Source organism: Anas acuta, chromosome 27 (genome assembly GCF_963932015.1).
Source record: "Anas acuta chromosome 27, bAnaAcu1.1, whole genome shotgun sequence".
NCBI classification, from domain to species: domain Eukaryota; kingdom Metazoa; phylum Chordata; class Aves; order Anseriformes; family Anatidae; genus Anas; species Anas acuta.
Genome location: NC_089005.1, coordinates 5,217,600 through 5,244,018, shown reverse-complemented (window position 1 = coordinate 5,244,018; position 26,419 = coordinate 5,217,600). Strand labels below are relative to the sequence as shown.

Below are 26,419 nucleotides of genomic sequence, written 5' to 3'. Positions count from 1 at the left end.
AGCAGCAGCAAGCAGGTGATCCCCATCCCTGGGCGAGCTGCGAGCCATGGGACAAGATTGCAGCTGTCCTCCAGGCGAGCACATTGTCAGCTGGCTGCTGCGCTGCTGGGATAGCAGCTGCGGGAGCCTGGCAGCAGAGGGCAGGGAAGCCAAGCAGCTGGGATCCTTCTCTGGGGAAGGGGGCACTGAGAAAGCGCTTGCAAACGGGGCACAAGCCCTCAGCCTCTGGAGGCGGCGCCTGGCAGGCGTGAAGGAAAGGGATCCCTTCAAGGAAGATGCTGTGGGCTTGCTGAGGCTCGAAGAACAGACGCTGCTGGCTGCTACCAGCGTGCTGCAGCAGCGGCAAGAGAGAGCAAAGCGTGGTGGTTTTCCTCAGCTGGGCAGCTGAGCTCCAGCACAAGCGCTCTCTCCCTGCCCCTCCTCCAACGCCAAGGGGAGAAAAGAGGCTGGAAAGGGCTCAAGGGCTGCCAGAAGGACAGGGAGATCACTCCCCAAGGAGCGTCACGGGCAAAGCAGGCTCAGCACAGCCTGTTCCAGTCCAGCGCGGGGCCTGCTCCTGCGGGGGCTCTCCACAGGCCGCGGCCTCCTCCAGGCCACAGCCACCTGCTCCACCGGGGGCTCCTCCAGCCACAGGGGGGCTGCAGCGTGGAGATCTGCTCCACGGGGGACCCATGGGCTGCAGGGGGACAGCCTGCTCCACCAGGGGCCTCTCCCTGCACAGGCCGCAGGGGAACTGCTGCTGGGAGCCTGGAGCACCTCCGGCCTCCTGCTGCACGGCCCTTGGGGGCTGCACAGAGCTTTCCCACTCCTCCCTGAGCCAGACGCTGCTGGGCAGCAGCTTTTGTTCCCTTTCTTAGATGGGCTCTCCCCCAGGCGCAAACATCATCCTTTTGCTCTGCGTTCTGGGCAGCAGCGGGTGGGTCCCTCCTGGAAGGAGCCTCCTGGAAGCGGCCCTGAGCTCCCATGGGGCAGCTGCTGCATTCTCCTCACAGAGGACAGCCCTGCAGCCCCCCGCTCCCACAGCCTGGCCACGCAAACCCAAGCCAAGACACCGAGCGAGCCTCCCTGATTGCCAGGCAGCAGCTGGCTCAGCCTGGGACCCCAGGCCAGTGCCCACAAGACTCTCCTGGGCCTTCCAAAGCAAGCCTTGTGGGGACGGAGCACCCACAAAGAACTGCGGTGATGGGAATTCATTTGAGTGTGAAATGATGGGATGGGAAATTGCTAGGATGGGTGATCATGGTGGTGATAAGAGATCATTAGGCTGGGAAAAAATCATTTACAGTAATAAATTGTATTTACTGCCTTTTTAATTGATCGTATTATTTTTATTATTTTCTATTCCTGTCTTATTAAAGTCTTTATCAATGCCTATGAGGTTTTTCTTTGCCTTCGGATTCTCTGCATGCTCACTCAGCATTGGGGGACATGAGTGAACAGACGTGTGGTGCTGAGCAGCCTGCTGGGTTACAGCACCACAGACTTTTTGGCAGCCAAAAAGCCTATCAGCTTGCTCTGAGATTGATAGTTGCTGGTCACAATGTTGATTTGTTCATTTCTAGTGTTGTTTTTCAGTGCTTTTTAGGTGTTTTTTTCTGAATCCCTTTCTTTTTGTTTCTGATCTCTGGGGGCTGGCCTATGTGTTGATGGTTTTGCCCATTTGCAGGTAGCTTGTGCTCCTCTTGCAGCATTAGACAAGGAGTTAAGAGTTGAAACAGCAAAAATCCCATGCCTTGCTGTAGCTGAGTAAACCTCCTTCTCCTTGGCCTCCTCCTCCACCACCTCCTCCTCTGCCACCTCCTACTCCGCCACCTTCTCCTCCTCCTCTTTTTTTGTTTTTATTCCTTTTTGTTTTGGCTTCCACTTCCACCACCTCCTCCTCCACCACCTCCTCCTCCTCCTCTATTTTTTGTATTTTGTTTTTTTTTTTTTGGCCTCCTCCTCCACCATCACCTCCTCCAACCTATCCTCCTCCTCCTCATTTTTTTAGGATTTTTGTTTCTTTTTTTGGCCTCCTCCTCCTCCCCCACCTCATTTTCCTCATCCTCTTTTTTTTGTATTTTTTTTTTTTCAGCCTCCTTCTCTACCTCCTCCTCCACCAACTCCTCCTCCACCTCGACCTCCTCCACCGCCACCTCCTCCACCTCCACCTCCTCTACTTCCTCCTCCTCCACATTTTCCTCCACCTCCTCCTCCTTCTCTTCTTTTTTTTTTTTTTTGGCCTCCTCCTCCACCACCTCCTACTCCTCCTCCACCTCCTCCTTTTTTTTTTCTTTTTGCCGCCACTTCGTCCTCTAAGATTCTACTATTTCTCCACCACCTTCTTCTCCTCTTCCACCTCCATCGTGTCCCTCTGCCTAGCCCTTGCTTGCCTCCTCTTTTGTCACCACTTCCTACTCATCCGTCTCCATTTCCAGAAATGCGGCCACCTCCTCAATCTTCTCCAACACCTCCTCCTCCGTCACCTCCTCCACTGCCCCCTTCCCATCTTACTCCCCCTTTTCCACCTATGCCTCCTCCTCATCTTCCTCCTCCTTTTCTGTTTCCACCTTCTCACACCTCCCCTCTCTAACACTCTGGCTCCCACTGCCCCCCTTTGGCCCTCTTATAGGGAGGAGCAGCCACACCCCTGATTGATGACAAGCCATTTGCATAATAGCTAACAATCGCTACCCAGGCAACAAGCAACGCATCACAGAGTGTCATCAAGATGATAGGAGCCGCCAGCTGCTACCTTACAGGGTCACGGTGCCATGGTCCTGTGGGGTGACAAATGGAACTAGAATTAGGAGCGGTGGGCAGCGCTCACAGCCATAGCCTCCCAGAGAAGCCGCCTTGGCACACCTGGTTCATGGCAACTCCTCCTGACGTTTCTGGGCTCACGATCGTTGCTACCAGCATGCCTTAGCAAGGAGCATGCAGAGGAAGTTGGCCAGGAAGCTTCTGCCGAGGTGGAGGAGGCTGTGGAGGAGGAATAGTCAGTGGGGCTGGAGAAGGAGAAGGAGGAAGAGGCAGTGGAGGTGGAGGAGGTGTTGGAGGTGCAAGAGGCAGGGAAGGAGGAGAAGGAGCAGGAAAATGAGAAATAGGATTAGCAGGCGGGGGACGAGGAGGATGCGGTAGATAAGGAGGAGGCAGTAGACAAGAAAAAGGCCGTGGACAATGAGGAGGAAGTGGAGGAGGAGGACGTGGTGGAGGTATCATAGAATCATTATTGTTGGAGGAGACCTTCACATTTGTCCGGTCTAGTCATCACTGTACTACCAATGTCACCCAATAAACCATGTTCCTAAGCACCAGCTCCAACCTTTCCTTGAACACCCTGGGATGCTGACTCCACCAGCTCCCTGGGAAACCCATCCCAGGGCCTGACGACTCTTTCTGAGAAGAAATCTGAACAAATGTGGTGTCCTACAGCTCTGCTAAAAGGTGTGCCCTGATCCTGGCAGTGCCAGAGATTTACAGCCTGCCAAGTTGTCTGAGAAAACTTTGGATTTGTTACCTGATGTGCAAGAAGCCAATCCAGACACTAGGTCGAGACAGAGTTTTCTTTCAGAACCTTGTGAGTCTGGGTAAGAGGTGGTTTCCCACAAAGCTAGCACATGGAAAGATTTTCCATGCCACACTTTGTACAATATTTTATCACTACATTTCCATGTTAGTACAATTCTCTAACTTCTGGGTTCCCTAAGACCCTGGCAAATGGTCTCCAGGGGTATGCATATGAGGAGCAGCTGAAATCAGTTCGACGGTTCAGCCTGGAGGAGACTGAGGGCAGACCTCAGTGAGGTCTACAACTTCCTCCTGAGGGAAGCAGATAGGCAGTTGCTGATCTCTTCTCTCTGGTGATCAGCAATAGGACCTGAGGGAATGGCTTCAAGCTGCAACAGGAGAGGTCAACGCTGGAGATCAGGAAAAGGTTCTTCACTGGAAGGGTGGTTGGGCACTGGAGCAGGCACCCCAGGGAAGTGGTCACAGTGCCGAACCTGCTGGAGTTCAACAAGTGTTTGGACACTGCTCCCAGACACATAATCTGATTTTTTTTATATATATATAATTTTTTTTTTTTGGGTGGTCCTTTGGGGACCAAGGAATTGGACTTGATTGTCCTTGTGGGTCCTTTCCAACTTGGGATATTCTATTGGTTCCCTGGATAGATCTTGTTTGAGTACATAAACATACATGTCACACATAGCCAAGAGGGAACAGGGGAGCAGAACTGTTTTGAGATAATGCCTCTAACCAAAAGTGCATTTAAAACAAAAGACCAGTTAGACATAGTGATCTACATGCCTTAGAAAATAAAATACAAGGGGACGCTTCAATGGGCAGCCATATGGAAAAGACAGGAATCCTCCTGTTTTAAGTGTGCTTCATTTACAAGATTTTTCAGACAGGGTGGTTTGAGGACTCTGCAGGCAGGCCCACAAGGCCCAGACCCACAAGAGAGGATCCCAAATGCTATCACAATGCACAGTAGTGGCAACCATAACAGTGCCTTCTCAGGTGTTACAGTATTCAATGCTTTTCACATTGTTGTCTCAAAGCATCTGCTGTGATGATACTGTTCAAGCAATACCCCCACACTCTGCTGCTCTCTTGCACAGAAATTTAAGGTTGCACTTGGCCATAATCCCAGTCTACTCTTCGCTTTTATTAACTGAAGCTATAAATGGCAGGGAAGGCAAACAGGCCTACGTCATTGGTTGTCTGACAGCTTCATCAGCTGCCTTTGTAAATGAATGCCATCCAGGAGTGGACTGCAGTCAGCAAGCACCTCTATAGTCAAGTTGTGAAGATGATGAGGCCTTAGTGGGCTGGCACTTTAGCCTTCAAAAGAGCCCCTTTTAGTCATGCAAGAAGTCTCTTGCTCTTCATTCTAGCTGCTCCTGTTTTCTCACTGTCCACCATTCTAGCTGGACTGGGGAAAACAAGTCTGTTTTAACTTCCCCAGTAGAGTTGAAGGTACAGGCTGTGACAGAAGACATGCAGGAGTCTTCACATCATCTAGGGCTGCCTGGCTTTGATAAGCCATTCCCATTACTTGCTGAGAATAAATCACCTTGTATGGATACAGTTCAGTCAAAATTAAACTGCTTGTTGTGATACAGCCTAGTTACATTAAATACAAAGATATATTAGACCACTATAATTGCATCCACATTGCAGGTGGTACAAATACAAGTATTTTGCCTCGAACAAATGCCCACTATCAAGACTAACTGGTAACATTTAAGTTACAGGCCTTAAGACCTTTGTGAGCTCCATGGAGAGACAGTCAGTCAGGGAAACCCTTAATGCCAGTGTGGGAGCTGTAGTTTATTTGTGGGACAGCCTCTGGGAAAGGCCCTAGAGCTCCAAGCTATAAACTAATAAACCATTGCTTCCAGCAGCCTTAAATGCATTATCAAACCTAAGTCTTATCTAACGGATTTAATGAATGTTTACTTCAATTAGTATACATACTGTCCTGAAGAAGAAATTAATAGCTTTTTTTTTTTTTTATTCCCCTTAAATAATACCCGTCCCATAAGGCTTTACCTTACTTAGCTGCTTTGTAACTTGGCTATACCCCGGCTCCAGGGAAAAGAAACAGATCATAGAAAAGATTGTCATAGACTGCCCAGCTGAGGGGGACTTCTAAAACATACATTGCCCTGTGGGGAATTAAGATAGAAACTCACTGGCTGATGCAATGCTTAGAGTGGAGAAAGAACAATTTTTAAGACCAGAGCTGCTCCACAAGAGAAAACAAGGTAGAATAAAAGATGATGGCTGCACTATAGGTAAGCACACAAACAGGACCCAGTCCTTCAGCACCTACACAACAGTAGCAGCAACCAGTTTCATCAACCACCCAGTAATAATCAGAGAAAGCAAGAGCAAAACCTACCAAGGAAATTTAGTGAGACATCCTGAGAGACAGCCCTACTTGAAACATGAGCCCAAAGCTCACCCTGCAAAGTTGAAAGAGAGACCCAGAGCCATAACTACCCACAAGCACCTCAAAAGAATGAGCCTGCTAGGCCAACGCTGAAATGGAGGTCACAGTTGATGAGCAAAAGGTGCTGGGTAGAGGGCCAGGTGAGATTGGCTGGGGCAATGAAGGCCTGAGGACACTCAGGACCCTGACTTTTGAAACCCAGCAGGTAAATCCCTTTTCAGTGAGAGCTTAATCTGCAACTTTTGTCTTGATGTAATTATACCTGTTCTAATCAATAGCATTTATTTGTAGTGCAAAGTCATATTCCTTGAGAAACATATCTCTTTTTGACCTGGTGGTCAACTGTATTGATTGATGTAAGCAGAATCAATCCACACTATGTATAGTATTGCACCAAACATGCATGAGCCTTCAGATGTCAATTAGTTTAATTATTTCCATGAGTTTCTACTTTATATAAACCATTACTGCTATTAACAGTGGTGAAAGATATTGATGTCTAGTGGTAGATAGTATAACTGTCACCAGCCTTGGTGAATATATCTTGCAGGAGTAAGCAGAAACATAAAAAACAAACATAATTCTCAAAGAGGTAATGTTTCAATGTAATCTCCAAAGTCTTCCTTCTCACCTTTTTTGTTCTTCTAGAGAATTCTGAACTTAGCCAACTATCTTGATGATTTTTGAGAGTTGACCTTTTCCTGGGGATGGTAAATAAAAGTGGAATCTAATGCTTGGTCGTCCTGGCAGTGTTTGTGGACCACTAAAGAAAACATTTGTATTTTAGAAAATACAGACAAAAAGACAGAAAGAGACTGATAGAAGAGCAGGTCTGCTACTTTTTAACTGGTGGGAATCTCAACAGAAAGGTTTTGTAGTAAATGTGAGAGGTTAAGGGAACATCCCTACAGAGATAAAAGTCATAGAATGGGAAAAATTAGTTATTATGCATTGATTAGAAGAAAAAAAAAAAAGGCCATTACCTTGTAAATCTCTTCTTTCTGCCTCTCTTCATGAAGACCTGAGTTTGCCAAAATCCTCTTGCTGTGAGCTTTGCTGTATGCAGCAAAATTGCCACTCAGAGGCATTAGACAAGCATATAACATAGGAGGACTCCTTAACTTAAGCGTTAAGGCAAGAAGAAAGGTGAAATTATTAAAACTCATTACCTTTTGTAAATTGCTACTTGTCTTTTTGTCATATGCCACTGCTGTAAACCAAAATAATGTAGATTTCAGTGAGGATTACAACTCTGGTGGGGATTGTTGTATATAACTAAGCACATAAAGCTGAGCATGCTTTCCTGCCTTGTTGTCATTTCTAGAGATATCCAGAAGAGGTCAATGTTTCCTAGCTTTTTGGTTACTCACATTAAACATTTTCAAACGTATGTTTTTGTTTAGTAAATGCTGAGCTGCCTGGAAAGTTTCATCAGAAAGGAAGCAGCAGTATTAATGTGCTTCTTCCTGGGGATTTGAATGTATTTTATTAGCAGTATAAGGGGAACCAGGGATCAGAGAGACAATATGCAGGCAAATAACTGCCGACCACATCATCAGGACTCAAATATTTTAAAATCAACGTTTTGGGATTTTAGCTAAATTTTGGTTTTAGAATTGACAGTATTAAGCTGAAATTGTTTTCTGCAGACAGTAAAGCAAAGCTATGAGGACACTGGAGTAGCTCCAGGCATACACAGGAGAAGTGCTAGACCACATCTCTGCTGGCTTCTGATTAGCTTTTCAACTTAAAGCTTTTGAGCACAGCTCTCTCTGATCCCTATGAAGGTCACTGGAATTGCAGCAGTGCAGCTGAGCCTCGTGATTTCTGGAGTAAAGGATGTTATCAGCATCTGCAACTGAGGATAGCCTTCTGCTGTACTTTTGCTCCCCAAATGATCAGTAAGATTTGTGTGCCAGTGAGAAGAACGTCAGGGCCCCATAGTCAGCAGTGCATCTGCAGGCTTTTTGCATGGCAGTAGGTTTATCTTGAAATGACTCATTTCCCTATGCTATTCAGAAATGTCGGGGGGGGGGGATTTTTAGTTCTGCAGAGTTCCCAGGAATCACTAATTATAGCAGTCATTTTGCATTGGATATTTTACTTCCATCTTAATAGATGTCTGGGGATGTTTCACAGGTTAGAGTAATTCAAAAAAAAAATCATATTTCATCTGAAGGAAAGGGGAAGTGAATCTTCTGTATTGACCACTGGCAACTCATCATAGAGCCTCAAATCACAGCTGAACATAGTTTAATGAAGATTAAAGCCTATTAAATAAAAAAGGACTGTTTTCATATTTGTGTTAGCTGACTGGCTGAAGCTACTGCAGTTCCAAACACGTGGGCCTAGAGCATCTTTTAAATGACACCTGGGAATCGTGGATAGATAGGAAGTACTAGACAGCACCCTACAAACTATGGGTGAATGACAATAGTTAAGGAAGCCTTTGGGGTCTGTAGTCAGCTTGTAGAGCATTACATACAAGAACACCTGAAAGTAAAGATGACAGGAGAGGTGCAGAGTTAACCACAATGTAGAGGCGTGTTGGCTCAGCAGAGAAGCAACTGTATGGTGATGCATTTTTAGATCTGTGCATCTCTGCATGCTAAGTACTATTACCAGCAAATTTCCTTGCTTATTCTGATGGCCACTTGCACAATAATAGCATCTTAGATATCTTCATACACTGTGGGGAAAACAATTTGGTCCATTTAGAACATGTAGATCCAGTCTTGTCACTGCTTCTGGAGGCTTGTGCCCAAAGGCCTGCTCATTCATGCAAGGTAGCAATGCAGGAAAAAGGAATGTGCAAAGCCTGTAATTATTCTCACATGCATATTGCTTCCCAACATATTCTCCAGGGTCTTTCAGTTACACAGTTGTTTTCATTAAGCTCTCTTATTTAAGACAAAATACAGGGTAAACATTTTTGCCCTCCTGCAGTAACCAGCGCCTGCCTAGCCTATCCCCTTGGGACAGGAGCTTGTCAGCAGGATGGCTGTAGTTATTACCATAATACCGGAAATAAGTGTCATGAGGAAAATGCAAATGTATTTTGGTTTCCTTTTCTGTCCCACACTTTTTGCCCCAGTCACAGAGGAGGAATGAGAGCCTTGCTTTCACAGAAACATTCTTTTCACAGCCACGCATTCCTCAGGTTTTTGTATTCCACGTTGCAGGCTGGTAAAACCATTTTTTTCTATTTTCATATTTCCCTCGGATGTTTGAAATCCCAGCTCTGGTCTTTCTAGCTAACACATGAAAAGCAGAGGAGATGGCTGCTGCAGATGCCATAGGCTGCAAAGCCTCTCTTGATTTCTAAGAGAAAGAATCCAAACTGTGCTTACAGAAAGCTTCACATGATTCAAGCTAAACTCGCTGTTCTCTGAAGCCTCACTCAAGGTTTTGGGGTCTTCAGAACAGCTGCTTTGCTGCTTATGAACATTTTGCTGCAAGTCTGTAAACTGTTCAAGGTACTGGAGCAGGAAGGGGGAGAAAGGTGTAATCTGATACTAAATCCAAAGCCAAGTCCTAAAGCATGCACATTGACCAGCTAAAGCCAGCAAGTTTTGGGTGCATGCAGGGTGTTTTGCACACTGTGTCCTGAAGGGAACCCAGAACCCGCAAAGCAGCCCTGCGAGGAGCAGGGTCTCTGTCAAATTTCCAGACTGAGAGGAAAGGGGGGACTGGGTGAACACCTGATATGGGCAAAGTGCAGAAGCAGCTTCAGGTCAGGCTTCAAAAAATCAACCCCTGAGTTTAAAACTAAGCTTTGAGCTTTTTTTTGTGTACAGATGAAGCATCCTTTTTCTTTCGTTCTTATTTCCTTTCTTTGGAAAATCTTTGTTCCCAAGCAGGTTACAGGCTGGGGCTAGGGACATGTTTTTTATTGTAACATTCTACTGAAGGTTTGCCAATTAGGTGCTAGCAGGGCCTGCAAGAAGACCAGCCTTGCGCTTTAGGAGCCGTGCCAGCAGGAAGCTTTTGTTATTCTGACATTAAGACGGCGAGTTTAAGCGCAGTATTTCGAAAATAAATCTAAATAGTGGTGAGTAACGGGCAGATCCACCACACGCTCGTCGGCTCCCTCGCGGACCCACCCAACCGGGACACCCCGCCCCCGGCCAGAGCCTGTCGGGAGTTGGAGTCCCCGCCGCGGCTGGGAGGGCCGGGGAGGCTCCCGCTGGAACTACGACTCCCAAGATGCCGCGCGGCGGCGCGGGCCGCGGCCATTACAGCTCCCCCCTCCCCGGCTGAAGGGCCCCTCGTCCTCCGCCGCGCTACGGGGACGACGGCGGAGGCCGCGCGGGAGGGGGAGGGCGGCGGGGCCGGGCCGGGCCGGGCCAGGCCGTACCGGGCCGGGCCGGGCCGGGCCGGGCCGTGCCGGGCCGTGCCGTGCCCGCTGTGCTGGCGGGGGCGGTGCTCCCGCCGGCGGCCGGGACTTCCTGTGACGGCCCATTTCCTGCGCGGATGGGGCCGGCGGGGGGCGGTTGCGGCGGGGTCGGCCCCTGACGGGCTCGGTGGCCGCCAGGCAGCGATGCGGGTCCCGGGCCCTGCCGGCAGGCGGCCCCCGCCGTGAGCCGCCCCGCGGGGAGCCGCTGGGCTGCGGCAGGCCGGCCGGCCGGCGCTGCGGGGTGCATGGGGGCGCCCCCCGCCCGCAGAGAGGTACCGCGGGGTGGGGGGGGGGCGGCCCTGGCAGCCGGGGGCGGCGGGGCACCGGGCCGGGCCGTGGGGATAACGCCCGTGTCCCGCCCCCCCCCCCCCCCACCCCCTGGTTTTGCAGGTGTGACTCCTCCGGAGGACGGCGCTCGGCCCCGCAAGGCCAGCGGCCCCGGAGCCCCGCGGCCGGGCTCCAGGAGCGAAAAATAAAAAAAAAATAAAATAAAAATCAGGAGGGGGCGCGGGACCCTGAGGAGAGCATCGCCCCCCTTCCCAGGCGGCTGCTGCCTCCCGAGAGATGAAGAAGTTTTTCGACTCGCGTCGGGAGCAGGGCGGCTCTGGCCCCGGGTCGGGCACCAGCGGCGGCGGCGGCGGCAGCGGAGGCCCAGGCAGCGGCTACATCGGCAGGGTGTTCAGCATCGGCCGCCACCAGGTGACGGTGGACGAGGTGCTGGCCGAAGGTAGGAGCCCGGTGCCCTCTGCAGAGCGCCCTGCCGCGCCTCTCGGCCCTCCCTCTCTGCCTCGCAGAGCCGGGAAGGCTTCGGCCTTTCCCGGCACCCCACCTCCCCCTGCGTCCTCGTCTCCCCTCGTATTTGATTGTCCTTGACAGGCGTGCGGGCCCGTGGCATCTGCAGCTGGCGTTTCTGGTCTTCCCATGCATTAGTCCTGTGTGCATTTGCTGGACTTCTAGCTGTTCGTTGTTTGTGGTTTTTGTTTTTTTTTTTTGTTTTTTTTTTAATGCTTTAGGAACTGCAGAGACTTCAGGAGTTAATGGTTTCCCACCTTGAAACTGTGAGGCTTTTTTTTTTTTTTCCCAAGTCTTTGGTGGAGAACAAGGTACAGTAAGTAAAGCAGTGGTCTTCCCTCTAACTTTCTTTGACCAAGCCCCTTCATTCCTACCTTAAGCAGATAGGAAAAATACCCTGGAGTAAATTCCTTGTATATATTTGGCAAGCGCATACGTTGAGTAGAGCTAGCTGTGATCTGGGATGAGGGATTGCTGTTCGTGTGGGGTTTCTGTAGGGGAAATGGTGATCACAACTGCATTAAAAAAATTACAGAACTAAAAATGAATAGTATGAATTATAAAACTCTTACGTGTACAGTCCTTGCTGTGCAACAAGCTGGTGGTATTATTAATACTTGTTTATTTGTAATCAGCACTACTGCTTTAACTGTCATTTTACATTTAATTTGTTTGGACTACAGGGAATCTTATTAATGTCTCTGGCTGGTAACCTTAGCCTCGACCTTCACAAAAATGTTGGCCTCTGTAGACCTGCTCCTGGTCCATCTATTGTACAGCATCCTTTGCAATTTCAGTCAAAACCTGTTTTGTTTTGATCTTGTAATTGTGAAGGAGAGGGTAGCTGCTCTGTGAGAGCTGAGTGGGAGGACCTGTGTTGGCTTTTACAGAAAGAACTCTAAAATGGAAAAGGAACTCAATGTATGCTGTATGTGTTCAGGTTTGTGAAAAAAGTCACCTCAGTGTAGAAGGAAATAGATCTGTAACTGTCTTTCAGATAGGTTTTGGTGCATGCTGAGCTGAGGGGAGCATCAAAAACAGCCCTTCAATGAATAATTACAGTGATTTTTTTTTTTTTCCTGACTTGAAATTTGCAATATGGCTTTACCTTGGCTGATACTTGTAAGGCCTTAGGAGTTTAGGAGCTAGACAAGCTAAACCTGAGATGCTCTCAGTCTGTGTTTATTTTTATTTTTTAAATGCAGTCTGGCCTCATCCTGATAACATGGGAAAGCGGAGACTTTTTTTTTTGCTGATGAATAATCAGTTGGCAGGTTCTGCCCGGGTGCTGATGGCACCAGGAGGTGTGTGTGTGTGTCACTGGGCTCTCTCCTGCCTGGCACGCCCAAGCCACAGCCAGCAGAGGTGCTAGGGGGGTGGCACAGATTGTGTGGGCAGAGGGCTGCGGTGTGGATGTGCCGGCCCTCTGTGCCTGCGAGGGCTTCTTCCTGTGGACCTGCCTGGCCTGTGGGATAGAGCATGGCCTAGCGTTGACTACAGCGACTGGCTCTGCTTGTGCACGCTGAACGAGGAGCAGCAGTCCTGTAAAATGGATGTTAAGTTCTCCTTTCCTGACCATGCTATAAGGCAAAAGACTCTGTGAAATGTGCTGAGCAGTTTTTTTTTTTTTCCTCACAGTGAGACTTCTGGTACAGGCAGTCCAAAATCCCTTTGAGTGGTGAATGAAGCCTCCAAGGAGACAAGAGCAAGGTGGCTAATAGGTTTGCAGGTTGTCACCTTTTGAAGGAAATGGAGGGGCAAGTTCCATTTCCTTCATAGGTTATCTCAGGAGTCAACATGGGTTGTAAGTGCTGTAGCTTTACACACCTCTTGCCTTATGGTATAGCTGTCTGTGTTCCCCAAGTGCTTGTTAAAAAAGAGAAGGAAAAAATAACTCTCATTGACTCAGCTAGAGATCTGGGGATCTCTCACGCAACAAGGCCCCTGGACTGTTGAGGCCTGTATCCTTGGTTGGAAAACTGTTCTGTATGTGCAGTGAATTCTGGTGGTTCAGCAGGATTGAAAAGGCAACTTGTGAGGTCTTGGCTATTTCTGCTAAAAGGAAAAGTCTCTTGGAAGCACTTCCAAGGAAGATTATCCTACCTGGGAAAGACACATCCTTCATCACTGGTGTTTTAGAAGGGAGAGGATGGGCCTGTGTTCTGGTGCACTGTGTGAAGTATAGATAGTAAATGAGATGTAGAAATGGATTAAAAGAAGGATTCTATGTTATAGGGATGGATGGTATGGGGGAGAGCAAGTAAGCTAATGAACTGGCTGAACCGGAACTTCTGGAATGAAAGTGTTGGTATTTACCTCGATATGCCAAAGCTGTGACCAGTCACCCTCAATTGTGCTGAGCAACCCTGCTGAAGAAGACTGCTCCCAGGCCCAGGATGGGCATCTTAATGCAGGCACTGTGATGTGTGCCAGATGACAGATGTCTCCATGTGTTCGTAGTCTCTTGCGTAGATTCCCCACAATATCCGATGCAGTTAGGTGCACCCACCCCACCCCTTAAAATAGTTGTGTCTGGATGCTTGCTTTCCTGGGTGGTGAGGAACAAGTCAAGGACCTTCCTTCTGGAAGGAACTGGATGAGAATGATATAAAAGGAACTTGAGCAATTGTTTGTCTGTTGTGTTATAATACTATCTATCTATATAAACTCTCTTGCAGTGCATTGCAGTAGGCGATTCTTGGTTGAGTTTCTGTAGTTGTATTCCTTTAATCCACATAATAGTATGAATAATCTCTTGAAAAATTACTGCCAAAGTTTTTATGAGGATTAACTGCTGTGGGAGGTCAGTACTGCTGGCCTTGGAGATCTGCAAGGCCGTGGTTAAAGGCGACAGACAACATAAGCATGGTGCTGCAGAGGAGCTGAAGGGGTTATTACTGATTTTAATGTGACTTGTGTTTCACCCAGCCCTGAGGTGAATGCCCAGGAGGCGTTTGAGTATGTGGGTGCATCAGGCTACTATCTTGCTGTTTTCTTTATGAAAAGAATCCAAAACAGTGTGATCATGTTGGTTTCTGCTTTTTGTTTCTGCCTGTGTTTAAAAAAAACAAAACAAAAAACAGCACACTGGAGCTAGGAGGAGGAGGGTGTCTGTGATGAGTGGGGACCAGGGCAGTGGAAACATCTAAAAGGATGTCAGAAATCAGAAATCTAGGAGTCTGTGGGATGTGCATGTGTGGCAGGAGTACCATAAGCCATGTATGCTTATCTGAGCCTAAACAAGTGCAGTGGAGATTGAGTGTCCTGTTTTGGGGGTCTGTGTTTTTGCATTGCTTTGCATACCTGTAAGATTGTAGCAGAGTGCTGAATTGATCCAAGGTATATAAGCATTGACAGATTTTTTTATTTTTTTTTCAGATACTTGTGAGTGTGTGCTGTTAGCTAATGTATGTTTCAAAGCATTCAGCGGTGGATACTACAAACCAATGTAAAATAAACTTAAATTTGTCAGCTGTATTTTTTACTTTGTTTTAAAGAAATTATGAAGGTTTCATTGTGGCGTGATTTAGCAGGTCTGGAGACCAAAGTGTACATGAAGAGCTTGGTAAGGCTGTGAATGCATGAGCTATGTCTGATGGGGGAAGGTGACCCCAGGAGCTGCCTATTTTGTGTGCTTGGGCTAACTGCAGAGGGCTTCTGCTGGCTGCTGCCTGCCTTACACCCAGTACACCCTTTCCCTGAACTTCTTGTGGTATGCATCATAACATAACATGAAGTCACTGACATCCTTTAAAATTACATGTGAGCTTCTTCTGAAATAACTTCAACTTTCAAACAAGCTCCATCCAAGAAAAAATTTGCAAATTTATGTGAGCCTCAACCCAATTCGTCTGTGGTTGGGTTCAAGGCATCACTTGCAAAGTGTGTTTTGTCGGTTGCTGCTTTCTGTTTTCTGCCAAGTGCCAACTACTAGTCAGCTGACCACTGACATTTGGATTAGGAATTAACTATTCTATTCATATTACTCTCTTGGAATGGGATGCTTTGTTTTCCCTTGCTCCTCCTGTATACCTCATGAAGCAGGGCATGTATGCTGTGCTCTGCACTGGTAGATATGGTGTTGGTCCTGCTGTCTCCTAGTAATTTTTTTCTTTTTTTTGAGAGAGAGAGCAAGCCAGGCAAACTGATGAAGAATCCAAAGTGAGTTGCTGGGTAAATATCAAGGTATCCCAAGTGCTTTGGTGCTTTATCAGCACAGCTTTTGCTAGGGGCGGAGTGTGTGCTATGTCCTTAGCTTTAACCAGGAAGAAAAAGAAAGTGGGTGGATTTAACTGTGTAAAAAGTTGTACAGCCTAGAAACTTGCATTGTCTGTGTTCATTTCTAGGTTTTATGCAACACACCTGTGAAAGGGTCTGGGATTCTATACAGGGATGACTAGTGTCTTAGATAGCAGCTCTATTAGCTAAAATCATGTGTACTGGCTGTGTTAGACCAGCACACCTATGGGAGTCAAGTTTCCTTCAGTCTTATTCTCTGGAAGGTTTTCCATGGAAAAAAATGAGTTTCTAATTGAAGGTTTCCTGCAACAGCCTTATGAGACTGTCAAATAGGAGACAGCTTAGATTTGGGGTTCTGGTGGGGTGAAAATAAAAGCTTAAACTATGCAACTGGGATCTCGCAGAAGAGTTCTGGTAGCTGTATCTGAAGAGGCTACTCACCTCTGCTTGCAACCCCAGCAGCGATAGTTTGGATCCAAGAAGAATAGGTACTCCCATAATGTTTTTATTGTGTACAGGCCTTCTTCCCTTTTGTCATGGAGCCGTCGATAGTTGAAGAGAGCAGGTGGTAGGTTATAAATGTGCTGAAGGCAAGCTGGAATCCACTTTGGGTTTAGCACTTGCTGCCTTTCAAGCTCACACACCTGCATTAATCATCCCTAATAGGGGGCAGAACTGATTAGGTGCTGCGCGCTTGTGTTAAGAATGGAAGCTGCTTCCTTTGAAGATTTTTTTTTCAGTGAAAATGAAGCATCAGAGAGATTGTACCCATTGGAACAGCAGCTTGCCAGCTGCAGGACTTGCTGCTGCTCTTCTGGAAAGCCACAACTGATTTGACTGGGTTTATACTGTTTACTTGTGTTTCCCATGTGGAAGGGAACAGGAAGTCTCTGAGGAGAAACATGCCATAAGCAAGCTGGGTTTATAGAATTCTCTTGATGGTGAGGGGTAACTGAAGAAATTAGTTTCCTGGGAAAGGATTCCTCCATTCTTGGATGGGGGTGAGAGAGGGATGTCTCTGTGGCGATAAGATATTAGATCAAATCTTGGCTGCTGTACTTTTTTGATAGTAGGAACAATGCTGCCAGCAATTTATAAGTACAAGGAAGAGAGGTGGAAAGGCCTAACTGCAACACAGTTGCAAGGTATTTTCTCTCATTTCTGGATTTCTGTCATTACGGCAACTTTCCTTTTTTCCTCTTGTGGGAGGTACAGGAATTGCTGCTTAGTGAAGTGAAGGTTATTGATAGCTGTCTATAGTACGATGCAGTAGAATGAAGTTTAGAATCACATGGAACATCTCTGCTTGGAAGGGACCTTGCAAACCATCTAGTTCCAACCTCCCAGCCATGCAGAAATGTCACCCGCTAGATAAGTTGCCCAAGGCCTCCTACAACCTGGCCTCCAACACCTCCAGTGATGGGGCATCCCCAGCTCCTCTGGGCAACCTGTTCCAGTGCTTCACCGCTTTCTGAGTGAAGAATTTCTTCCTTATGTCCGATCAAGATCTTCCCTCTTTTAGTTTAAATCCATCCCCCCTTGTCCTGTCAATGTCTGCCCAAGCAAATATGAAAGCAGAGGAGAGCTGCCACAGCTCCTCTAATATTAGGATCTCTTATCACACTGTTGCCAAAGCATCTGAGCTCTGGCACAGCCTTCAAAAATGTCCTTCCATTCCTTTCAGGGCTGCTGGGAAGTATTATACTGAGATATGAAGGTGAAGCAATGCAGAGTATGCATGGCCAAGTCAGGAACTGATCTCTGGCCTTCCAGATTGAGTGCTTTAATTGCAGTCTGTGTTTTCTCTCAAGTGCTGCCTCTGTGTGTTTTCGATGGGTGTGCTCTTGGCACACGTGATTTGGGCATAAATTTATGCTTGCTCTGTGGCAGAACCCATACTGACATCAGGACCCCAGGCCATGTGTCACAGGATTCGATTAAAGACTTTTTTGGAACAGAGTCTCATTGCATCTGGTTTGCTTCATGACTTTGCAGAAACAAATTACGTACCAGTGATGGGTGATCTCATAGATTAAAACAAACAAAAAAGCCATCAGCAGCTGGGTTCCCTGAGCAGAGACTTTGCATGCCTATATATCCACCTCAGTGTTGAGCCAGATGCTGGTGCTATGAAGAGGACAGGTAGATCTGTTTTTGATTTGTTTGCTGTTAGGAACATGCAGATTTTATCTCTTATTTGATGTTCACAGGGCTGCAAAAAGGAAGAGACACCAAAATCTGCCTGTGTGCATTTGAAAATGCCATCTAGCATGCTACTCTGGAAGGTGTGATAGTAAAATATACGGTTTTATGAAGGTATATAAATGCACAGCTGTTATTCAGACCCTGAAACTTTAGCTTGTCTGCTTTACTTCTGTAAGATAAGCGATGCTTGCAAAGTTGATGTACGCTTTGCTGCACAACTCAAATGATGGCAGTAAAATAAAGTCAAAGCTTGTCCCTTAAAGAAGTGCAGAATGCCCCGTGCAAAGTGTGATATGGCATGGTGTGTGCAGGTGTTCCCTGAATGTCAGCTGATGTTCAAAGTGTCAGCATGAGCAAAATGAACCTTCGGTTTGATGTGTACCCATTTTGGTGGCTTTATTGCCATCCTGGCTTGCACATGGAAGCTGTTAAAATGTGGGAATGAGAGTGATATCAATCTCAGGCTTTCGAAGTGTAATACTTAAAAATGAACAGAAGTAATGAGGGCTTGTGAGAATAAGGGCTTACCCAGAGGAGGGCTACTAAGGTGATGAGAGGACTGGAGCACCTGTTGTACGAGGACAGGCTGAGAGAACTGGGCCTGTTTAGCCTGGAAAAGAGGAGGCTGCGGGGAGACCTCATCAATGTATATACATATCTGAGGGGAGGGTGTTGAGAGAGTGGATCTGGTCTCTTTTCAGTTGTGCCCAGCGACAGGATGAGAGGCAACGGGCACAAACCGAAGCACAGGAGGTTCCAGCTCAGTATGAGAGGGCACTTCTTTACTGGGACAGTGCTCTGGGACAGGCTGCCCAGAGAGGCTGTGGAGTCTCCTTCTCTGGAGACATTCAAAACCTGCCTGGATTCCATCAGGCGCAGTGTGCTCTACGTGATCCTGCTGGCAGGGGGGTTGGACTAGATCATCTTCCGAGGGCCCTTCCAACCTTGGCTGTTCTGTGCTTCTGAGAAGCGCATGAAGGTACGGGCCTATTGCTTCATGTGCCTTCACTGCGTGGCCTACCTGAGAAGTCAGTGATGCTTTGGTTACCTGTCATGACCCTCTGAAGGATTAATTGCCTCTTGACTTGTAAAGTACTTCAGTAATAAAGACTTCATACGTTGTTTTGTTGCTGCTTTAAAGGAGTGGGGGGAATGGATAGGAAATCCCTGCCTTATAACTGCAGTGCCTTCATGTGGAGGCTTTTGTGGCTGCTGTTGACTCTGGGGCTGTGGCCTGATAACTCTCCTCATGATCTGTGGCAGGTAGTATTTAATACCAGGGAATGTGTGAGTCAGTATATCTTTCACAAAGTTACGTTTTTAAGAACTAAATATCCTTTTAAGTTATGAGAAGCATATGTGAAAGCATGTATGTGTGCTGTGGTGGTTCTACCTGCTTTCCACCACAACCTCTCTCTCAATCTCCCTCCTCTAAGGGAAAGTGGGAGAAAATATGTTGGAGAGGGTTCTAGGGTTGAGATAAGGACGGGGAGAGCATTCCAGAATTATCGTCACCGGCAAAACAAACTCAGCATAGGAAAATTAATAAAATTTATTACTTATTACTAACAAGCTAGAGCAGTGAGAAATTACAAGCAGACTAAAAACACCTTCTCCCCATCCACCCTCTTCTATGTCCTCCCCCTGAGCAGTGCAGGGGAACAGGGACTGGGGGCTGTGGTCCGTTCCTAACACTTCATCTTTGCTGTTCCTTCTGGGTCACTCTCTGCCCCTGTTCCAAACTGGAGTCCGTCCCACAGGTTACAGTCCTTCCTAAACTGATTCTGTGCAGGCTTTCTACAGGCAACAGCTCTTCAAAAACTGATCTAAATAGAGGTCTGTGCCACAGGGTCCATCCATCAGGAGCACACTGCTCCAACCTGGGTCCCCCATGGGCAGCAGCTCCTGCTGGGTCACCTGTGTGGTCTCCTGTCTACCGCATGCAGTCCATCCTAGGGACTGCTCCTGTTGGGGTTTTCCCCAGGCCGCAGTTTCCTTCACGGCACATCCACCTGCTCCGCTGTGGGCTCCTCCACGTGCTGCAGCGTGGAGATCTGCTCCATGTGGGACCCATGGGCTGCAGGGGGACAGCCTGCTCCACCAGGGGCCTTGTCACAGGGGACTTCTGCTCCGGCGCCTGGAGCACCTCCTGCGCTCCTTCTGCACAGACCTTGGTGGCTGCAGAGAGCTTTCTCACTTCTCCCTGTCCCAGCTGCTCTTGTTCAGCAGGTTTTTTCCCTTTCTTACAGAGGCTCTCACGCAGGCACTGCCACCATCGCTTTTTGGCTCAGCTCTGGGCAGCAGTGGGTCTCTTTGGAGTCCTCTGGAACCAGCCTGTGTCTAACATGGGGCAGCTGCTGTATTCTCATCACAGAGGACACCCCTGCAGCCCCCTGCTACCAGAACCTGTCCACGTAAACTCAGTACATCTGTATACACTTGAACATTAACACCCTTGCCTTTCTTTTTCAGCTGGATATCGAGGCACATCTTGTTAGGCAGGCATATGCAGGGCATGCAGAGAGTGAACAACAAACGGCACTGTGAGATTCAGCACAAATAGACAAGAGCTGTTGGGTGGAGGGAAAAGGCAGTGGGATGTTTCTGGGGAGAGATTTGGGTTAAGGGCAGAGATACAGGATGGTTCGGTGGCTGGGAGAGAAATATTCTTTCCATGTAGGATCCCTGTTGCTTTGACTAATGTTCTGCAAATGTCCCATTAGGTAATGTACCTGCTTGAGAGGTGTCTGCCATACTCATCTGATGCCTGTGTGACGTAGTTCCCACCTTGTGGTGCAGGCGGTGTCAGCAGGATGCTCATAACCATGTTGGGGAGTAGGTGGTCCAGAGACCAGCTGATGTGCACTGCATACTGCCAGAAATTTCAGCAAGCTCATCTTGCAAAGTTGGGTGTTCTGACCCACTCTCATTAGTGGCTGCGTATTCATGACAGCCCTGTTACGAATAAGTGAATTCAGACACGTGTAAGATGACACAAGAAGCCAGACCCAGTTGTCACCTGCTCTCTTCTTTGGTTGTGCTTGTGAGGGGAATTAAAATGCATCACAGAGCACTGGTGTGTGGAGTGTGGAATAGCAAAGGGTAAAGGAGAGGCAGAGAGAAAGGGAAGGGACAGTACAGACTTGGGTCAGACTTGGTACTGGGGTGCCTTGAGTGTGTTTTCCTGAAAGTCAGAGCCTTCTTTTGGCCTTTACGTGTGGCTTTTACCATAGGAGGTGTTCTTACAGGTAGATGATTGATACATGAATGTATCTTTCCGTTTCTCTACCTGATTACCAGTTGCGGTTTGAACTCTTGTGCTCTCTCTGCTCTTCAGAGAATGTAAGGGTCTCCGCGTACTAGGTATCACTCAACTGTGGTTCTGTGCGTGGTTGTTCCCCTTCTCTTCTCTGCAAAGTAGACTAACAGATGATAGAAGAAAGGTTTAACAAAGTATTTTACAAATGAGAAACCGAAGCCCATGAAGACATCTTGATTTGATAAGGGCTACGCAGGCAAGCAGTGACAAAGCCTTGTATTAAATGCAAATGTAACTCCTTGTCTGGTTCTTTAACCACAGTGTCGTTAATATTCATGACTGCATAGAATTGAGGAATTTTTATCATGGATTAGGGCCTGGTGTGACATACTGCAGACACAGAACAAAGACTGTCCATGCTCCTGGGAGGTGCCTGGCTGCCCTCGCTTGTGCCTGCTGAGGCTCAGCATTTTTGTTTGGTACAGAAACAAGCTTATGTGCCACTTCTTAGGAGTCATGTTCAGAAAGAAGCATCTCTAGGTGCCAGCAGCAGTCATCTTACAGCAGATCATGACGTGATAATTAATGCACAGTATCTTCTAATGATCTGTTGTTATTCAGAGACCACATGAAATGCACAAACTCAACCTTGCTCACATAGCATTCAACAGAACATGTGACAGGATTAAACGTGTATTGGATTTTTTTAAATTAAAATGATGCTATTTTTGGAGTGGGACAGATGGTGATTTTCTACCTTTTGCTTTTGTTTTAAAATTTAACAACATAAGAAGCACTTTGTACCTTTGGAGCTTTTTTGTCACCGAGCAGGCTAGAAACGTCTATGCCAGTATATAATATGTAAGTTGGGCTTCTCAAGCAGTTATATAATTTCATTAGAGCTGATGAATTCAACCCCTAATATTATGGGATTTATGAGTAACAGTCACAAGACTGCAGTTTTGGACCCCTGCAACCCTTTCCTGTTCTGGACATCTGACAAATGAACAGCCAGGCATGTGCCTATTCATATCTTTCCTTCCTCACCGATGTATATGTGGAAAAACTCGAAGCCCTGCTGCATGTAGGGGTGATTTTTAAATGTGTTTTTTTGTTATTGTTGCTTGTTTGTTCTCTTTTTCATCCTCTCCCTTGGCTGAATGATAAATACGGTATGCTCCTGACTAACTGGTGGTTTGAATTCCCTGAGAGCTGTCTGGCCTGATAGTAGATACCTCTCTCCATCCTTGGCATGTACTGAGGAGTTGAAAAGTTCATTGCTGTCTTCAGGGTTTGATTAGCATATTCTCTTGCAGAGAAATGTTATGTAGTCCTTAACTGGTGGTTTTGTGTTACATAGTGAGGTGACACTTCTATGGCTCACGAGTATACCTATAGTCATACTGGAGAACTAAAAAGGTTGAAGTCTGGATTCCTGGGTTTAAGTGGAAGAAACTTGTTTAAAACAAACCTGCGTATGCTCTTGTGGAGGCCTTATAGTATCACATGGGCTGTAAGCTGGAGCGTTTCCTAGAATGTATGCGTTAGGGTATCTCTTGTCTTTTAATGCTGTTTTGCTCAGTAGAGATGTCTGGGTGCTACCATAGTAATCAAAATTCCTAAATGTCTAACTTGTCTGTTGCCATGAGCTCTCTTTGGAACCTTGCATAATCGCTTCTCAAATGGCACTTGCTGTTTCCATAGCACTTAAGGGCTCCAGTAAGCCCAATCTGGTTGGCCCCTGCAAGCAAGTCCAGTTTAAAAAAAATAAAAAGTCCCTGCCCTAGCCAGTCTTGGTTTCTCATTCCGCTACGGCTACAGACCTGCTCTCTGCTCAGCTAGTGTTGTTTTTCTCTCCAGCCCTGTCAGTGGAATTCTCTACTTCTTTGCCTCTTCCAGTGCAGTTTTTCAATTGCATGCAGTTGCAGCAGCCTCTTGCTGGTTTTGTGGTTCCAGTCATGTTTACTCAGAAAGTCATGCTCTGCTGCATGTTTATGCCATTGCTAATTTCACTTGGAGGTGAACGAGGTCTCAGATGTTGTTAGCAGCTGCTTGGAATAATAGCAGCTGAAACGTGCTTTTTAGAGAGCTGACTGATAACAAATGTTGTTTTTTTAAAGATGCGAGTTATTCAAGACATGTTAATTCTTATTTATTTATGTCTTACAGTGGAAGTTCACCAGTTGTTGCAATAGTGGGAGCTGAATCTGTCTTGCCGAGTAACCTACTTGGAGGCAGTGTACCTTGCTGCACAGTAATAAAACACTGCTCCGTCAGCTTCGAGTTTCCAAGTCTGCCCGTCAGGGAGGAATTAAATGGAAGCACAAGACTGTAAAGCAGAGCACATGCCTAGCAAATCTACCCACATGAATATCTAAATTTGCTTCCTGTTTTGAAGCCTAATACAATTCTGTAGCCTTTAGTGGGCTATTTGTTACAAATATTTATAACAGCAATTTCATTAGATTTAATACCCCTAAATCAAGGTGTTCAGGCTGAGAGCTGTATTCTTGGAGGATGGGTAGTGTGAGAAGCTGTTGTAGCCCTTGGACTAGAACTTTTTAAAAGGGAATGCACTTAATGTACAGGATGATTCTTGCCCAGTGATTATTTCAGGCTTGATGACAGAGATTAATTTCCTTTCTTATTTCCCACCATCCCCTTCCCTCCTTTCTCTGCTGCCTTGTGACTTACAGGTTCCTTTTCTCACCTTCTCCATAGAGCTGCCAGGAGCCGAGGGAGTGTCATCTTGGGGAGAGGGGTAGATCTTGAAGAGCTGTCATGAGATATGGCCCTGAAAATGTGGAGAAATTAAGTTCATCTGTTTTAAATCAGGCCCATCAAAATAAACCCTGGAAAAGTGAGGGAGAGGCACTTAAGCTTTTTCCATGTCATCGACGCACCAAAAATGCCTGCAATTTAAATGTTTTGTGGCTGTTTGTGTTAAAGATAATTGTTCACCCTAAAATTCCCAACAAACCCTAGAGAACCAGTCATATTTTCCTAAACTTAGGAGAGGTAAAGACTGTGCTTCTGTTCTGCAGTGGGTAATGTTTTTGGTTGTATCATTCTGCACAATTTAGGGTAGACACTCCTGACCGTGACTGCCACGTGAACATTAACTATGACATTCTACGTAAAAAGCACCCAGAAAGAGGGTGGAGCCTGTAAATCTAAATCTGCCTTGTCATGGCCTAGTTATTGCAGCAATGACACTAAGCGAGAGCCCTGTAATTATGTTGGTAATATTGGATAATCACATTAGGATTCTCAGCTATGGTAAGTCTATGTAGGGCTAACTAAGTCTCTGCTTCACTCTTGCTGAGAATCTGGCCCATCAGCTCTATGTGAGCTTAAGCCTTTGTTTTACCTTGGGAGAAGTCCTTTGCTACGTTAAATATGTTAGATGCTCTATTAAAGTTTGTCTGGTGGTATTTAAAGACTAGATGTTAAATAAGGCTGGAGCCGAGAGAGCTACTGCTGTCCTGGGCAATGAGAGGAGTCTAAATTGCGGGGCTCTGGCTGCACACCTCGGGCTTTGCAGTTCTTTGCCTTGCTGGTGCCTGTTGTCTAATGGATGTGCGTGACACTGGAGGGATTGTTGCTTCTTTTTTTCCCCCTTTTCCCCCACCCACTGCATCAGCCGTGCAGCAGTTCCACTGTGTACCTGACACAGAGCTGATGCAGATGCTGGGCTCTCCAAGTCCAGTGACGTTGCTTAGCATGAAGCTGCTGAAGGGATTATCTCTGGCCAGCAGCGGAAGCTCCTCTTGTTTTGAATGTTTGAATAAAATATGCAGACTGTCTTGCTAATACGCGCAACATTACTTGGCAGAGACCAAATTGTTTCTAGCTGGAACATGAGCTTTGTGGGGTATTTCTTGCTGCTTGAAATGCTTATCAGTGGTGGAAGAGAGCAGAGCCTGACGCCTGAGCCTTGAGACCCGGAGTTCCAGCGCTGCATGTGCAGTTCTCCTGCCTGCCACAGGCTGTGTGAAACACAAGGCTGAATGTGAGTTCGGGACTTTCTCTGCTCAGAACTGGTGTTGATATAAATATAAACCACGTGAACTGGGAATTTACCTTGATGTCCCAGGACTGCTTTCCTGTATAGATGAATATCTGAAGGTTAAACTCCCAGAGCTGTATCTTTCTTCTTGGAAAGGAGCGTGGGGAGCTTCACAGAGTCTGCTCCTGGGTGTGAAAGGTCCTGCATTACTTTTTCCACCATCTCATTTGCTTCATAGCTACTAGGCCTGCACAGATGATGGGCCTTGGTTCTCTGTGTTTTAGAGGCCTTTGAGATAAAGGAGAACCCCAGCAGCAGTATGCAGAGACCAGTGGTCCATATTCCCAATACATAGAGTTCATCTTAATAGCTTGTTCCAAATGCTATTCTCACCAGCCAAAAGCAGCTAGGAGAGGCAGGGACAGGCCTTTTAGGTTGAAGCAGTCCCTTAAACTTAGCATGGTTGTGCTTTTGCATAAGTCAAGGGACTTTCTTTGTTTTGTTTTAATAAACAAACAAACATCAACAACAACAAAAAAAACTAAAGCTTGTTATTTCCTTTGAGGTAGAAAATCTCAGCTGAGAATAGACCTGTTTAGTTTAGCATTATCTGCTTTTCTCAGCTGGAGAGTCTGTTGGCAGTGGATAAGGGTTTTTGTTTTGCTTTTGTTCAGAACTGAACTCTGGTGTTTAAAACACAGGCACACACGTGCTGCTTGGAGTTAAAGGAGCCTGGTCTTCCTGGTTCTACAGAGACTACTCACTGCTTGTTCTGTTTTCTGTGTGGTGTCCCATGTTTCACCCCTCCATTTTCATGGCCACCTTAAGAAAATTGTTCAAGTCAAATGTAGGGTTGTGGATTTTTCTCTGCCAGCCTGTTCTGTTTCAGCTGGTAACTGAGCACGCTACTTTGTGCTTGAGCTTGCAGTTGGTTGATGCAGCTTAGCCTAGGTAAAGAGAAACCTAATTTTGTAGCCTGGATCATGGGAAACAAACACCAATTACATTCATGTACTCCTGAGACATGATGCAAGCCTGTGACTCCAGGATAGGCTCTGTGTTTTCTGTGTGCACAACCTGAGGGTGAAGTATCTTCACTTAAGGATGTAAAATAGCATGTAAACACCCTAATGCAACCAAAGGATTATGGAACTGGGTGAGAGAGTGAGTCATGGGTATTAATTAAATTCCAAACCCCGAGTGTCACGATGAATGACACTTTAACATGTAGTAATAAACCATCAAAATACAAACACAAAGGAGAGCATTAATACAACCAGCACTGCTTCATGTCTTTAATCTTCATGCTAGGTAATCCAGAAGAGACCTGCTGGGTACCATACCTCCATCTTTGCAGGTGTGCAGGAGAAAAGGCTGGCAGTAGGTTGTTAATACCTGTGGAGTGTCGGGTAGGAAACTGGGGCTGAAATCCAGTCAGTGGAGAGCTTGGTGAGACTTCCTGGTGGTGATGGTAACAGCACCTCAGGAATAAACTGCTCAGAAGCATGCGGAGAATGTATAAATAGAGTGGTTAAAGAGGGGGGTTAGATGGGTGGTCAGGAGTGACTGTTGACATTG

The 26,419-nt window shown here is 46.7% G+C and overlaps 1 protein-coding gene across 29 annotated transcripts in view; it reads left to right on the top strand.

The window, feature by feature from the left end:
• The first annotated feature begins 10,285 nt into the window (after positions 1 to 10,285).
• Positions 10,286 to 26,419, top strand: part of AAK1 (AP2 associated kinase 1) — an 89,485-nt gene continuing 73,351 nt past the window's right edge. For 6 of the 29 annotated variants that reach the window (XM_068662167.1, XM_068662161.1, XM_068662165.1 and 3 more), the window contains exons 1-2: positions 10,288 to 10,609; positions 10,728 to 11,064. In XM_068662167.1, the coding sequence (XP_068518268.1) occupies positions 10,902 to 11,064 (163 nt within the window). In that variant the 5' untranslated portion in view covers positions 10,288 to 10,609; positions 10,728 to 10,901. Of the gene's footprint in view, positions 10,610 to 10,727; positions 11,065 to 26,419 lie in introns of all 29 variants that reach the window. The other 23 variants (XM_068662157.1, XM_068662158.1, XM_068662160.1 and 20 more) reach the window with 13 other exon arrangements.